At 48.5% G+C, this 15,836-nt stretch overlaps 1 protein-coding gene across 2 annotated transcripts in view; it reads left to right on the forward strand.

Annotated features, from left to right (window-relative positions):
* The window catches only part of Tctn1 (tectonic family member 1), a 32,103-nt gene that overhangs the window by 12,574 nt on the left and 3,693 nt on the right, over window positions 1-15,836 (forward strand). For both annotated transcript variants that reach the window (XM_041649162.1, XM_041649163.1), the window contains exons 5-14: window positions 3,507-3,606; window positions 5,512-5,621; window positions 6,409-6,429; window positions 7,879-8,013; window positions 8,974-9,099; window positions 9,385-9,470; window positions 10,361-10,501; window positions 11,344-11,506; window positions 14,752-14,871; window positions 15,537-15,699. In XM_041649162.1, coding sequence (XP_041505096.1) covers window positions 3,507-3,606; window positions 5,512-5,621; window positions 6,409-6,429; window positions 7,879-8,013; window positions 8,974-9,099; window positions 9,385-9,470; window positions 10,361-10,501; window positions 11,344-11,506; window positions 14,752-14,871; window positions 15,537-15,680 — 1,146 coding nt within the window. In that variant the 3' untranslated portion in view covers window positions 15,681-15,699. The remainder of the gene's footprint in view (window positions 1-3,506; window positions 3,607-5,511; window positions 5,622-6,408; window positions 6,430-7,878; window positions 8,014-8,973; window positions 9,100-9,384; window positions 9,471-10,360; window positions 10,502-11,343; window positions 11,507-14,751; window positions 14,872-15,536; window positions 15,700-15,836) is intronic.

Here is a 15,836-nt window from a genome sequence, read left to right on the forward strand (position 1 = left end):
GCGTGCGCCACCACCGCCCGGCCCTGTGGTTGAATTTTATGTCACAAAATTTTCTGTTCTTTTCAGCCCAAGAGACCACAGCAAACTGATTGAAGCCTGCCTCTGGGCATAGGGAGTGGACTGCCTGGGTGCCAGGTCCTCGTCTCAGGATCATATTTTGTTTTACAGATATTAGGAAGCTGTGTGCTATTTTATATATCCCTTCATTAGCAAACCAGTAAAATATGACCCGTTAATGATGCATGTACTTTTTTTATTGATTTTTATTGAGCTCTACATTTTTTTCTGCTCCCCTCCCTGCCTCTCCCCTCCCTTTCAACCCTCCCCCAAGGTCCCCATGCTCCCAATTTACTCAGGAGATCTTGTCTTTTTCTACTTTCCATGTAGAGTAGATCTATACTGGTGCCCACCTATAATCTCAGCATTTGGGAGGTGGAGGCAGGAGAAGCAGGAGTTGAAATTTAAAGCAGCCTGAGCTACATGAAACCCTGCCTTCAAACAAAACAAGAGGTGTGTTGAGATCACTAAGTGGTTAGGTACTTGAGCCACAGCACAAAGACAGGTGTTCAGATCTCCACTATCCTCATAAATGCTTCAGGAGGTCAGCATAGAAAGGTGGACATGGGATCTCCAGGAGAAAGCTGGCTACAGACTAACTCTATCTGCATGCTCAGGGTTTAATTGAGAGACCTTGCTTCATTGAATAATGTAGTTGAATGACTGCAATGCTTCCTGATATCAACCTTAAGCCTCCATTTATTTGCCCATGTACCCATGTGTCCATGCAGACACACAGACACACACACACGTGTGTCCATGCACATACAAACAATTATATCATATACACACATGTGTATGGAAAAGGAAGGGCAAAAATAACCTTTTCCGAAGCATCCTTGGGAAAGGGAAGTCTAATATAGACTAGTTGGAGTGGGAAGCAGCAGAGGAGCCTCAGTAAAGATGGAAGACTCTCATTGGTAGAGTGCATGCTTAGTGTGCTCCAGGTTGTGGTGTCAATCCTGCTCTGCCCCTCCCCCCACAAAAAAAAAGTCCACATTGCAAACCTTTGTAAAAAAGGCTGGCTCTTATTAATCCTGGTCTGTAACTGTATCTACAAAATTTGTACATAATTGTAGAAGCAGGGTTCATGGCCACATTGTTCTAGAAAGCTCTCTTGTTTTTCTACAATAACCTTTGTGTCTTGCCATGTCAATAGAAGGCCAGTTACTGTTCTTTGAGCATTCCCTGTGTGCTGGGCACTATGGGGGCTTTCCCAGCATTACTGAATACAGCATACCGATCACTGCTGTCCCACTAAACAGAGAAATGGGTGCAGGAGAAGAGCTGTGGACCAGTGTCAGAGCATTTTGACAAGCCCGCCTGTGCGTGTCCCACCATTCCAGTCTTGGCAGCACTGGGGCTGGAACCACGCTGCTCATGGATCCAGCACACCAGTCCCAGCCCTTCTATATGTTTTTAGTTTTTCTTCTTTGATTCTCACTGTATGTTCAGCTGGTCCTTGAAATGATAATCATCCTGTCTCTACTTCCTGAGTGGAAGAGTACACCAGCTCTATCCATTCTTTTTTATTTTAATTAGAAACATTAATTATGTGTTCCTATTTCTTTATTTTGAGATAGGGTCTCACTCTATAGCCTTGACTGTCCTAGACCTTGCTATGTAGAATCAGGCTGGCTTCAAACTCATAGAGATCTGCCTGCTTCTGCCTTTGAGTGCTGGGATCAAAGGTGTTAGCTTACGTTGTGGTGGGGCATGTGCAAGTGAGTGTAGTGCCTGTGGAGGCCAGGAGAGGGCGCTGAGTTACAGGAGGTTGGAACTGCCTGATGGGGGCAGGTTAGAAACCGAATTGAGTCCTCTGCAAAGGCACTATGTACTTTTAGCATCTGCCCCACCATCCTTTCTTAGCAGATGCAAGCAGACCTGGTCTCAAAAACTAAGGTGAAGAGCAATTGAGGAAGACATCCAGTTGACCTCTAACCTATGGCCCCTCTCCCACATCCACACACAAAATCTTGTAAGATTTTAATAAGTATCACAACTGCCATTTAAATGAATGTTACTGAACAGTGATTTGTTCACACCTGTGCTCAGCCATCCGATTCCTGTTCACAGAGGGAAACACTACTTCAGCTTCTCAGCCTATGCCAAGGGGCATTCCATAATGAAACAGGGGACTAGAGTGACAGGCACACACAGGTGCACATGTTCTTTTTAGCCTGTATTTATTTACTTAAGGAAGGATCTCACTATTTAGCTGTGGTTCACCTAGAATTTCCTATGTGGACCAGGCTGACGTCTAATTTACAGACATCTGCCTGCCTCTGCCTCCCAAGTAGGAGAGGATTATAGTTAAACCTGGGTTAAAGGCATAGACCATCATACCTGCCTTAAACAACTTTAATCCCATCATTTGGGAGGCTGAGGCAGGAGGACCACTTGAGCCCTTTGAGCCTCAGAGGAGTTCAAGACCAGCCTGGGCATCATGATAAGACCTCATCTCTAGATAGATAGATAGATAGATAGATAGATAGATAGATAGACAGACAGACATATATATACATACATGAAAATTTAAGGGGCTAGCGCAGTGGTTCTCAACTTTCCAATGCTGTGGCTTTTTAGTACAGTTCCTTGTGTTGTGGTGACCCCAACCATAAAATTATTTTTGTTGCTACTTCAGAACTGTGATTTTGGCTGGGCGGTGGTGGCGCACGCCTTTAATCCCAGCACTTGGGAGGCAGAGGCAGGCGGATCTCTGTGAGTTGGAGACCAGCCTGGTCTACAGAGCTAGTTCCAGGACAGGCTCCAAAACCACAGAGAAACCCTGTCTCGAAAAACAAAAAACAAAACAAAACAAAAAAAAAAAAGAACTGTGATTTTGCTACTGTTATGAATGGTAATGTAAGTATTGATATGCAGGATGGTCTTAGGGAATGCCTGCGAAAGGGTCATTTACTTCCAGGTTGAGAATCACTGATCTAGGCCTCTTCCTCACAACTCAGCTAATTTCTGCTTCTTCCAGGCTGCTGACTGGTCTGAGAGTCTCCTTTGCAGCTCTGTTTATTTAGTCCCAGAGGGACTCTCATCTTTTATTGCTTACTCTGGCAGGGAGGGGCCTAGTGAATCTGTTCAGTTTCAGGGATTTCCTGAAGTTCCTTAGAGTTGTTTCCCTTCCTGCTTAAGGAGCTTCCCTGCAGGGCAGTATGTTTCAGTCATGGAGGAAACCATTACACAACAGTTTTAGCTGTGGAGCCTGGGCTGGCCTTAAACTCATAAAGATCCATCTGCTTCTGCTCCGAGTGCTGGGATTAAAGATGTACACCACCACATGAAGCTTAAAATTTATTTTAAAAAGGTGTGTTTGTGTGTGGTTGACAGCTGTGCTCAGCACTGCGTCCCCAAACCCACAGCTCTGTGGGCACTGCCATGTGTCCAGCACATGCTGGAGGAACAGTCTGGCTCACCTGTATGCTCTGTGTTTGCAGTACGGAGTTCCTCTGCAGACTGCAGGCACATCTTCAGGTTCATTTCTTAGACTGCCTTCGCCTCTCATGTCATCTCTGTGCACAGATGAGAACCCTGCAGGTAAGAGAGTGCCCCTGCTCTTCCTGTTAGTCAGTCACTTCAGCTTGCCAGTTAAACAGGCTTCATAGCCTAAAGACTTTTGAGGTAGAAAGGCCTAGAAGGTTGCCTGCCTGAAGAGGTCCTTTCTACCCTGGTCAGTGACTGCCTGAACCCTGCGGTAAGCACCTGGAAACAGTGACATACGGGTACACATTTCGGGGATTACAGATCTCTACAGCATTTGTTTAAGTACTTAAGTGTGCTGGTCGCCATGCTTCATGAGGCTGGTTCCTCCGGTTAACCATAACCCAGGGGCCAGTGACATGGCTCAACAGGGAAAGGTGCTTGCTACCAAGTCTGACGATTTGGGTTTTATTCCTGAGACTCATGGAGTGGAGGGAGGGAGTTGACTTCCACAGGCTACCCTCTGCCTTTCAGCCATGTGCTGTGTCTCTCAGGCAGCCACCCACCCACAAGTCAAATGTAATTAAAAAAAATTAAAATTGTTTTCACAGTATCCCTTGAGGCCATGCTAACATCGCTAGGGTTTTTCCCCCCAGAAGTTCAGTGGTGAGGTTTTCAATTTCTTTTCATTTGTGTTGTTTGTTTTTAGTTTTTGGATGGCTCAGAACTTGATGTGTCAGGCTGACCTTGAGCTCACAAATCTACCCACCTCTGTGCCTCCCTGTGTCTTTCCAATGCTGGAATTAAAGTCCCATGCTACCATGTCTGGCTCTCGCTTGTTTTCTGAGTCAGGGTCTTTTGTGTATCTCATCCTGGTCTTTCCAACTTTGTCTCCCCAGTTCTGGGATTCCAAGTGTGCACCGCATGCCTGCTTGTGTAGGATTTCTTTTGCTGAGTCTCACAGTGGGAACACTGAGACCGTTGTGCTCAGGGGCCTGGGTAAGAACCACTTCTTCCAGGAGCACAGAGAAGCCAAGGCCTAGGGCCTGGGCAAAAGAAGGCCGAAGCAGTGGCTCTCTAACCCTCAGCCAGCTGTGAACAACTGTGATGAATGACTGGCTAACAAGTGCTGATGAGAAGAAGCTTCTCTGCACAAAGAGGCCAAGGCCAGTTAAAACCAGCTGAAGCCTGGTGAGGCAGCATGCCTCAGACCCTAACTCTTGGAATATGGAGGGAGGATGACCAGTTTGAGGCCCACCTGAACTACATAGTGAGATCTTGTCTCAAAAAGCAAACAAGGCAAACTAAGAAGCCATTTCCACTTTTCAGAGTGACAAAGCTCAGAGAGTTTGAAGCTGTGGGGAACAGATATTCCCCTGCAGGAGCTGGTGGAACAATTGGTCCCACCCTGCCAAAGGCAGTATAACATGAATCAAAATTAGCGAAGCTCCTGCAAGAAGGCTTGGCCCACATACAAAAGCCCCATGCAGACTGTGACAGCGACAGCCAAGGCAGAGACAACTGCAGTGGCCATTAGCAGGGAGCTGGGGAGTAATTATGCCACTTCCACAAGAGAACACTAATTATCTCTTCACGGCTGCTGCAGAGTCTTCAGGATACACTCATTGCTCACGGAAAAGACGCACAGTTTAGTGCATCATGTGCACAGCTGTGTCCAAAGGGGGAAATAATTGTTTTTTAAAAAAACCTTTTACGTATGTGTTTTATTTGCATAGTATCTCTGAAAGCTTCAGCAGGCAGGCGCGACACTCCCTTGGGCAGGGACCTGGGCAGGAAACAGAATTGGGGAGACACTGTTCAGTATCTTTTGTGTCTTTTAAGTTTAGAATATTTTGTGCATGTATTTCCTAATTGAAACCCAGTTGTTAAACCCCATTTTAAACATGCTGCATTTGTGTTGTAGATTATTTTGCCTTTTATACAGTTTTTGTTCCCATTTGTTAGCTAAACATGTCTGTATTACCCCTCTCCCACCCCACCCCGGGATGTCACCTTCTCCAGCATTCCTGGTGAGCCAGGCCTTCGAATGCAGCAGAAGGGTGGACATAGAAGAGTGTGAACAAGTGGAAGCCCTCAGCATGGCTCATTACAGCAGCCCTGCCATCCTGAGGGTAAGGATCAGCTGGTGCACAGCTCTGTCTGTGTTTTGGTCTTCACACCCTCAAAGATTCAGAGTGATCTCAGCATGTGCCTGACATGGGTGGGCACTTGTGTTCTCTATCACTGTGGCGACAGTGGCTGCTGAAGTGATCTTTAAAAAAAGATTTATGTATGTATTTTATGTATATGCGTCTACATGTACATCTGCACACCATAAAAGGGCACTGAATCCCATCACAGATGGTTGTGAGCCACCCTGTGGTTGCTGGGAATTGAACTCAGGACCTCTGGAAGAGCAGCCAGTGCTCTCCCCTCTGAGCCATCTCTCCAGCCCCTGCTGAAGTGATCTTTATGTACTTGGGTTGTATCTTGTTTTTATTCAGTTTTAAAATTCCCTTCATTCAACCTTGAAAACAGCCGACCAAGGCCAAGTTTTGAGTGACTGCAAACAGCTTTGGAAGTCTGGTGTTTAGTGCCTGTGGTGTTAACAGTCCTGTGGGCACCAAAAAACGTGGGCCCTCAGAAGCAGCAGGGCCGTGAGGTGGTACGGAGTAGTGACACCAAGAAGGCAGGCCTCTGGAATGGTGCTTCTCATGGGAAGGACAAGGTTGTAGAAGGAAATACGGTGATTGGCACATAGATAGGAGCAGAGAGGACCAGCCTAAGTGGAGAGATTGCTGTCGTCTTAGCGATAACTCTAATGGATGACAGTGGCCTTTAGCTGAGGCCTGAAATGGCTGTAGAAATGCACCTGTTTCTTGTGCCTAACTAAGTTTATTGTGGTTTGCTTTTGTGCAGGTGCCTAGTTCAACGACACAGGTAAAAGCATTTCACTCTCTATCTCTGTCTCTCTTTCTCTCTCTCATTCTTTGTCTCTCTGGGGGTGGGGATGTGCACGTGTGTGTACATGTGTGTGCAGATGTTTTTGTCCAGGGGTCAGCCCATGAGTATTACATTCCACAAGTCATCCACTTTTTTTTAAGATTTATGTGTACCATCATAGAAGTAAATGTCTTTACTCCCAGTAATTGGAAGACAGAGACAGGCAGATCTCTGTGAGTTCCAGGCCAGCCAGGGCCACACAGTGAGATCCTGTTCTCAATCAAAACAAAGAAAAGAAATGTCAGGCCTTTCTGTGATGTCCTTCCAGCCTCTAGAAAGTGCTTTGATTCTACCATCCCAAACAGCTGGCCCAGTCACCATGGCGTCTGTAAGTCACAGACTCAAGCTGCTGGGGCGGCTTGGTAGGCAGACAGTTGTGGAGATTGCCTTTTTCTTTTTCTGTCACCCATGTCCCCACACTTGTCTGCATGGGAGCGAGTGATCTGACCTGGAAGGACAGTTGTAGGTTGTCTTGGTCATGGGAGCAGGCGTGTAAAGACTGCATCTTTATTTCTAAAGTGACAGCTCCGGCACTTGCCAGTTTAAGTTAGAAACATCTTTGCGTTAACTGAAGACAGTGTAAGAGCAAGTGTTCCGGCACCTTCCCAGATAGGCCTCCAAGAACTGAAGTGGAGCATCCCGTCAGAAGCGGCTGGGCTGTCTTCAGGAGATTGCTTGTCACTTCGTCACTCTTCTGGTGTTGGTCACAGTGACAAATGTCCCGTAAAAAGTTTGTCTGGCTGTCTTTCCTCAAACCTGCTGCCTACCTCGCCAGCAACTGTGTGAGGTGCCTGTGAGGTCCATCTCCTGAGGCAAGGGGCTGCTGAAACTGGGGTTCTGACCAATTCTGTGGCATTTAGTACTGCAGTCTAACCCCAGGATGTTTTCATCACACCGAAGAATCCCTGTCCCTGAGGTGTCGCTCGGCAGTCTCCTCTGTTTGCTCCAGTCTATGACAACCACTTTGGTTTCTGTGGATTCGCCTGTGCGGACATTCCATGTTTAGTGGAGTCTGCAGTATGTGTGACCTTTGGTGTCTGGGTTCTCTCACTTGATGTTTTCAAGACTCACCCATGTGGTAGCATGTTTTGGGATTTGATTTTTTATGGGTGAATAGCGTTCCTTGTGGAAATGGACTCTTGGGCTATTTCCATCTCTGTGATGAATAGGATCTTAGAACACTGCTCCAAATTTTCTCTGATCGTGTAGATATGTGTGTTTACATGGAAATATCTGCAGCATGCACAGGGCATGGCAGTGTGCATGTCCTCTACTTTGCATTATTGTCACTAAAGGTTCATTTTAGGCTTTGGTTGTTGTAACAGAGTCACTTGTGTTATATATAACCTGTAGTAGCCTCATAACCAAGGCTAACTTCCCTCCCAGGTCTCCATCAAGATCCAGTCTGTTCTGTATCAGTCTCTCAATCACACACTGACCCGGTTAGAAGGCCATGGCGTCCTGCGGCCTTCTCTGGTCAGCACTGGGCAAGACAGACTCTGCAGCAATGTTGTTCTCGAGGTGGGTGCCCAGTGTGACTCTGAAGTCCTGCTCTGATGCCTGATTCCAGCCTGTTGGCCTCCAGGGAAAACTCTGGCCCACACCATGATGGCACTTCTTGGTCTGACCTCCAGCTGCTTCCGCTGCTCTGTGGTCTTATCAAAGGACACGTCTCTCCATGTCTCCATAAATCCAGCTCCTTGCAAGGATACAACAAAGTTTCCTTGTCAGGCTGAGGAGATGGGGATAAGAATGTTTGTTTCACATGCATAAGGACCTCAGTTGGAAGCCCTAGCGCCCATGTAAAAAGCCAAGCATGGCTACTATACCGGCTGTAACCCCAGCTTTGGAGGACAGACAGGCAGAGCCCAAGAGTGCACTGTCCAGGAAGCCTGGCTGAAATTGAGAGCTTGTGGTTCAATAAGAGACTATGTCTCAAGGCAATAAGGCAGAGAGTTACAGAGGAAGACATGTCATGCTCTGCCCTCTATGTGTGTGTGCATGGATACATACACACATGTACACGTGTATACCACACGCACACAATTTTTTTTTGTTTTTGTTTTTTGAGATAGGGTTTTTCTATAGCTTTGGAGCCTGTCCTGGAACTTGCTCTGTAGACCAGGCTGGCCTCAAACTCACAGAGATCCACCCACCTCTGCCTTCTGAGTCCTGGGATTAAAGGTGTGTGCCACTACCCTCTGCCCCCCCACAATTTATTGTCACCACCACTTATTGATTAGATCTTCTCTGCTGCAGAAGTAGTCTGTTCAAATCATGAGTCAGCTGCTCTGAAAGATAAAAAATTGATTACAGAGAGACTGAGGGGGCTCTGTCCACTGGGACACTAAGGGGACATCACTGATGTGATTGGACAGCAGAGTTGGGGGTTGTGGCTTTTTTGGGACTGCTTCATCAGAGGTAGTAACATGGCTGCTGAGCAGTGGTGAGTGGAGATTGATGAGCCCCATTCTGTTCCAGGTGAAGTACAGCCTGCTGTACACAGCCACAGGCCAGATATGGGAAGCGGGCCTCTCCCTCGTATTGGGGACATTCAGCAGCACAGTGACTCTCCTGCAGCAGAAGTTTGAGATCCACTTTATTCAGGTAGGTTTGAGTGTTCTGTTCAATTATTTGGCTGCCAAGTTGAAGGAAAGCCTGACTTCTGGGTGAGGTATTTTCTAGAAGCATGACCCGGCTCCCCAGCCTGCACTTGCAGTGGTGTGTGGGGTTTGCCTGGAAGCCGGGTGCTGTCCCGTGCCTCATGTGGGCTCACAGAGCACTGTCCTCCCACTCTTGGGGATCCATTTATACTCCAGATGTTGTAAGGAGCACTGTGTTGCCCCCGCTGTGCCTCAGCAGTGCTGCACAGGATGTCACCTTGCTTTTCAGCACGACACCAAGCCTGTTCCTCGCAGCGGCAACCCTGGTTACAGGGTGGGACTCCCGCTGGCCGCTGGCTTTCAGCCTCAGAAGGGGTATCCTTTTTTTGGATCTGTGGAGAAGGTCACCTTCCCTGTCTGCATGGATGGGCTGTGCTTCCATTTGCTGCCAGGGATGCTGTAGGCAGCTTGTAGGAAGGAGACACCTGACTCGCCAGGGCTTCCTCTGAGCCGGTGAAATGTGGTGGGGCTGGGTGGAGTAGAGACTGGTACTTTAGGGGAAGAGAACACTGAAGTTAAAAGGGCACCTAAACTGGGTGTTGTGGTGCACTCTGGAGACGGATGCAGGCGGGTCTCTGTGAGTCTACAAAGCCAGAACTACTAAAGAAACCCTATCTTGAAAAAACAAAACAAAGCAACAAACAAAAACAACAACAACAAAACAAAACAAAAAAACAAGGACACCTGGAGGCAGAAGGGTTAGAATCATTCATTCCTTCACTTTTGTTTTTGTTTTGTTGAGACAGGATCTCTCTGTGTCCTGAAGCTCGCCATGTAGACCAGGCTGGCCTCAAACTCAGATTCTCCTTTGGGACTTGTGCATACCAGGAGAGCACCCTGCCACTGAGCTGTGTGTTCCTCAGCCCTTTCCTTATTCTTCATTTTGAAACAAGGCTTTGGCAAGTTGAGCTGGCTAGTCTTGAGCTCATTCTAGTTCAGGAATCCTCAAATGTGCAGCCCTCCTTAGCCTTTTTAGTGTTTTTATTACAGGCCCAGCCACCACACTTGGTTGGAATTAATTCTGAAGGTGAGCCAGTAGAAAGATTTCCTGGTGTCTTTTTGCCCCATTCTGGGAACAACCAGAGGCCCAGAGAAGGGAATGGATGGCACCTCGCTCGTGTCTCATGTCATATAGTGATGCCACTTTCTTCCTGGACAGTCAGGCTGCTCTGGAACCGTTACCTGTCCCTTAACAACCCGTGAATGTCTGGGATTATTCAGACAACAAACAGACAAGAACAGTTTACCATTCTTCATAGCACAGGCAAGCAGGACTGCCTTGCCAGCGAGGGGCTCCGGGACCCCGTGTTGTTTGGCTACAATGTACAATCTGGCTGTCAACTCAGGTGAGAGTGACTGCGGCAGAGAAAGCATCCTCCCTTCTCCTGTTTTAACCAGGTCACCAGCAAAACCGCTGTAGCCTTTTCGTTCCAAACACGGCAGAGGATGGATGGCAGAGCTTTGTGTGCTTCGTGGTTAAGGTTAAATAGCTTTTGAGTTCTGAGCAGAAAACATTTCCCTTGAAAGTCCTTCCTATTTCTGGATTTTTAATTTTACAGCATAAGAGAACCACTGAACAAAACTGGAATGTGACATGGGGGATAAGGTCTCCCTGCATAGCTCAGGCTTGTCTCAAACTCCTGGTCCTCCTGCCACACCCTCCTCGGTGCTGGAGTGGCATTTCTAGATCTTTGGTTCTGTGAATTTGTCACTTAATTCCCACTCTGTACAAACACGTGCCTTTGTCCCCTTCATTTCCTCTCTACCCATGCCCTCCCCACATCCTTGGCGTGGCTCTGTTAAGAGTTTGATTGCTAGCTCTGATCTCGGACCAGCATTTCTTCTGAGGGTCCCACTGAACACTTCCCACAGGATGCCAGGAGGCAGCAGCCCAGGATAAACCCTGGTTCCCTCCTGTGGAACTCACATGTGCCAGCGCCCTTCAGGAGGACAGGATATGGGAAGGCACTGTCCTTGCCATGCACATGGTACAGAGAGAGAGATGGTGGAATACAGGCTGGGAAACTGTTGGGGTCATCTCCATGACCAGGATGTCCCAAAATCAGGACCGCCCCAGGGGTTAGATGATCGCATTTTTGGAGAGGAAGAAAGGATGGAAGTATATAGTTTAACATGTCCTGGAGCTTGTCAGTGCCCCCCTGAGTTGGCCTCTCTTTCCTTCCCAAAGATTGACAGGCACCATCCCCTGTGAGCTGCTGGCACAGAAGATTCAGGGCCTACTGAGAGGCCAGGCCTTCCCTGACTATGTGGCTGCATTTGGGAATTCCCAGGCCCAGGATGTGCAGGACTGGGTGCCTGTGCGTTATGTCACCCACTCCTCCAACATGAAGGTAAAGAGCGAGAGGCTGCTGGCCACCTGCTAGTGTGTCTTTCTCTGCCAGGTGGGTCACAGGTGAGGAGGGAGGCACAGGGGAGGCAGTGGGGTGGCTGCACTAAGCTAGGCTTTCCAGCTCTGCCCTTCCTCACAATGCCTTTGTCAGTCAGTAGTTTTCAGCCTCTGCTTGCTTCCCTGTGACACGAAAACTGAAAGGAGCAGAGTCGGTACAGGACACCCCAAGACCAGGTTCTCAGTACAGAGGAGATTTATCTGCCCCAGAGGGTCAAAGGGCAGGGAATGACACAAAAACAGGAGCTAGATGGAGAAGGGAAAAGGAACAAGGGAGGGGGAAAGGAATATTTGCTTTGGAGAGATAAAGGCCCTCTTCTTTTTTTTTTTTTTTTTTTTGGTTTTTTTCGAGACAGGGTTTCTGTGTGGCTTTGGAGCCTGTCCTGGAACTCCCTTTGTAGACCAGGCTGGCCTCGAACTCACAGAGATCCGCCTGCCTCTGCCTCCCGAGTGCTGGGATTAAAGGCGTGCGCCACCACTGCCCGGCAAAGGCCCTCTTCTTTAGAGAGAGGAGACAGACATTGTCCATGGGCAAACAGCAGTTTATAAAGGGAAGAAAGGAAACCCCGTTGTTAGGATGAGTTGGTTTTTTTTTTTTTTTTTTTGGTTTTTCGAGACAGGGTTTCTCTGTGGTTTTGGAGCCTGTCCTGGAACTAGCTCTGTAGACCAGGCTGGTCTCGAACTCACAGAAATCCGCCTGCCTCTGCCTCCCGAGTGCTGGGATTAAAGGCGTGCGCCACCATCGCCCGGCTGAGTTGGTTTGTTTTAATTGGGCATGTTAACTAGGGCAGTCAGAAGGGGCTTCTGATTGCTGGACTTCAATACGTTGATAGCTGGACCTTGGTAGTCAGTCTCAGAAGGAGGAAGTGGCCAAGTAAGGGAATAGCCCCTGGTGGCTAGCTTTACGAATGTGATCTAACAGTTCAGCAAGACAGAGGGAATTTCCGGGGGAGGGCAAGTCCTGCCAGAGCCGTGTTTGCGATGCTAGGGCTACTAAAGCCCTTCAGAAACATCACTGACCTCACAGGGCTGTTCAAAGGGTTAGGTTTGTTTGGCTTTTGTCAGGACACAGTGGTTACTCCATAAACTAGAAGCACGAGTGACCACCACAGTCACTGCAGTTGAGAAATCCCCTCACCAAAAAATGTGATATCCAAACCCGAAACTTTCTTAGTGCCAACATGTCACCACCAATGCCTGATGATTACGGTCAAAACTTGGGCCCAGTGAGATACCATTAACTCTAGACTGGCTGAGTGAGGTGGACATGAACAATGGATTCTGTCTAGCCTCATGAATTTCTCAGTCATCATGGCTATGCAAATATTCCAAAATCCAGGATGGTCAACTTGGACAACAGTGATGCAGTAAGTCTTCCTAAGACATCTGGTGACATGGGGGACATGGGATGTGACCTCCTGTCTCTGCCACTTCCATTCCATGCCCTCTGGGCTGGAATGGCAGCACCCACACATGAGCTCTTTCAGTTCCAAAGTTCCCCAAAGAGTTTAATGGGAGCTGACATCCTACAAATAGCTTCCTGGTCACACGTGACTCCTCCGCCCACCTCCTCCTTTTGTCTTAGTGGCAAAGTGTGGGCTGTCCCCAGTGGAGGTGTGCACTCCATTCTCCCCTAATTGCTCAGCTGTTTCTTGTCACAGCTGCTTCAGGCCTCTCATTATCTGCTTTGTATATTTATAAGGAGTGGCACAGTGGGGAGAAGAATCTCACCAGATCCCACTCCGAGGACCGCCTCACCCCTGTGCCAGCCACCAGTGAACCTGGGGTATGGCTCTCTGGCACTGGGTAAAGACAGCAGTCATTAGTGCTGGGGAGCAGGCCCAGGGCATCTGCTCTTCACACCCACTGCACCTGCAGCTTCTCCTAGCAACGGGAGATTGGCAAGCTGGTCCAGTGCTAAGGTTTCTAAAGGCTCTTGCAAGCTAAGGAATCCCGTTACTGCTTTTGGCAGTTTAACTCCAGTTTAGCAGTTTGCTAGCTTTCTATGCCAGGACAGAATTTAGAGAAAATATATGTGGAAAGTCAAACATATGTGGCAGCACCATAGCAGAGTGGGCTCCCCATCTCCCCACTGTGCAGCTTCTGCGGTTCTACAGTTAGCAAAAGGATGGTCTGGAGGGCCTGATGCCCATTTATCTCAGGACTGTCCAAGCAAAGGTCCTAGGACAGAGCCAGGTTCCAGCCTTAGCTCAGATAACCCCATGCTGGCCCCTCAATGCAGATGAAGTGGTTCCCTTTGTTTTGTTTGTTTGAAACAGGATCTCTCTATACAGTCCTGGTTGTCCTGGAACTCACTGGAACTGTGTAGGCCAGGCTGGCCTTGAATTCAACCACCACACCTACCCTGTACCTTTGATAATGTACAGACACTGACTCTGCCCCGTGCTGTTTTGTCTTGTTTTTGTGGATGGGGGGTGGTGGTGCTGGGGAAGGTTCAAGATGGGTATCTCTGTGAACAATCCCTGGCTGTCCTAGAATTCAACTCTGTAGACCAGGCTGGCCTCCAATTCATAGAAATGTGTCTGCCTCTGCTTCCTGAGGGCTGGGAGTAAAGACGTGCACCACCATGCCCAGCGACTTTTTTTAAAGATTAAAAACAATTCTGTGTATGAGTGTTTGTATGTATGTGCACCATATGGGTGCCTAGAGTCTGCGGAGGGTGTTGGGTCCTCTAGAACTAGAGTTACAGGTGGTCGTAAGCTGCTGTGTGGGTGCTGGAGACTGAACCCAGAGCAGCTGGTGCTCTCAACCGCAGAGCCCTCTCTCCAGCCCCAAGTTGTACCTTCACTGCTAGTTGATGAAGTTAGATAAAAGCATGCAACATGAGCTACAATCAAATTCACCTTCTCTCTGTTACATTCAGTCATAGTCTCTTCCCTGCTGTCCCTCTGGCCAGCTTCCAGATGCTCCTCTGAGGTGGATGTGGGCTGGTAGAGGCCCCGAAGGTCCCACCACTCCATAGTGACTAGGCCTTCTTTGGAAACAGGAGGGGCTGGCCCTGCTTCTCTCTGGTGGTAGAGTGGAGGGAGCGGAGGGTGCTGGGACGGCTCAGGGCTCTGCAAAGCTGTTGTGTTCCAAAGACTCTGTGATACTCAAAGTGCTCAACTGCAGATTGAGTTTTATCTGTGGCTGTGTGATCTTCTGTTATAATCTAGTTTTCTCTTTCAGGGCCCTTGCCAGCTCCCTGTGGCTTTGGGTATAGAAGTGAAATGGACTAAGTATGGGTCTCTGCTGAACCCCCAAGCCAGGATAGTAAACGTCACTGCCCAGCTCATCTCCATTCCAGAGGTAGGCCTTCTGCAATGGGCTCCATGGGCTGGGGCGTGGCCCAATGGTAGGCCTGGGATTAGCCTGGGCCAACCCCCGGCCTTGCACCGAAAGAAATAAACCACAACAAAATAAAAGGAGCAGGTGAAGACAGAAGGCAAGGTGACTAGACAGCAAGTGTGACAGGAAAAGTTTATTACTTGGTATGAGAGATTATAATATCTTTTTGGATTTCAATTTTTTTTTTTTAAAGACAGGGTCTTGTCATAGCTCCCATGTTCAGGGACAGGAAACTAGCTAGTGCTGCTGTGCCTGGTGGGATTTGGTATTTTGACATAGGATCTGTCTCAAACCCAGGCTGGTCTCAAACTTGTGACTCTCGGCGTCAGCCTTCTGAGCATTAACGGGCAAGTGTGAGCATGCCTGACTATAATTTTGACTCCTAGAACAATTTCAAAATCATTCTTTAACTTGTACTTAGAAGGGAAATCTCACTGATGGGTTTTTTGTGTGGTCACAATTCTTGTGAACACTGAGCCATGGTTGCGATTGCTGGATCAGCCTGGAGCGCCATGCACTAGGCTGCGCTGTGCCCGGCTGACTCCGCATACCTGCCAGCCTCAAGCTGACAGTGCCAGTGGCTGAGTGAGGAAGATGAGTGAGCCTGTTCTGTCTTTACATTCCAGCCCCTCCCAGGGCCTGAGAGGACGATTGTCATTTCCACTACAGTGACATTTGTGGACGTGTCAACCCCTGCAGAGGCAGGCTTCCGAGCCCCGCCTACCATCAACGCCAGGCTGCCCTTCAGCTTCTTCTTCCCCTTTGTGTGATACAAGTGGACCCACAGGAGTGAGTACCCACCCTGACGGTCTTCCTCTGCAGCAGTGGGCACCCAGGCCCAAGGCTCTGGCGGACACCAACCCAGTTGCTCATTACCCTTAAACCAGCACTCTGCCCCCTCCACCTCCTTTTCCTCCCAGGAACCT

Source organism: Microtus oregoni, unplaced genomic scaffold (genome assembly GCF_018167655.1).
Source record: "Microtus oregoni isolate MIOR12 unplaced genomic scaffold, Mior012 000003F_ref0000135, whole genome shotgun sequence".
Taxonomy (NCBI): Eukaryota; Metazoa; Chordata; class Mammalia; order Rodentia; family Cricetidae; genus Microtus; species Microtus oregoni.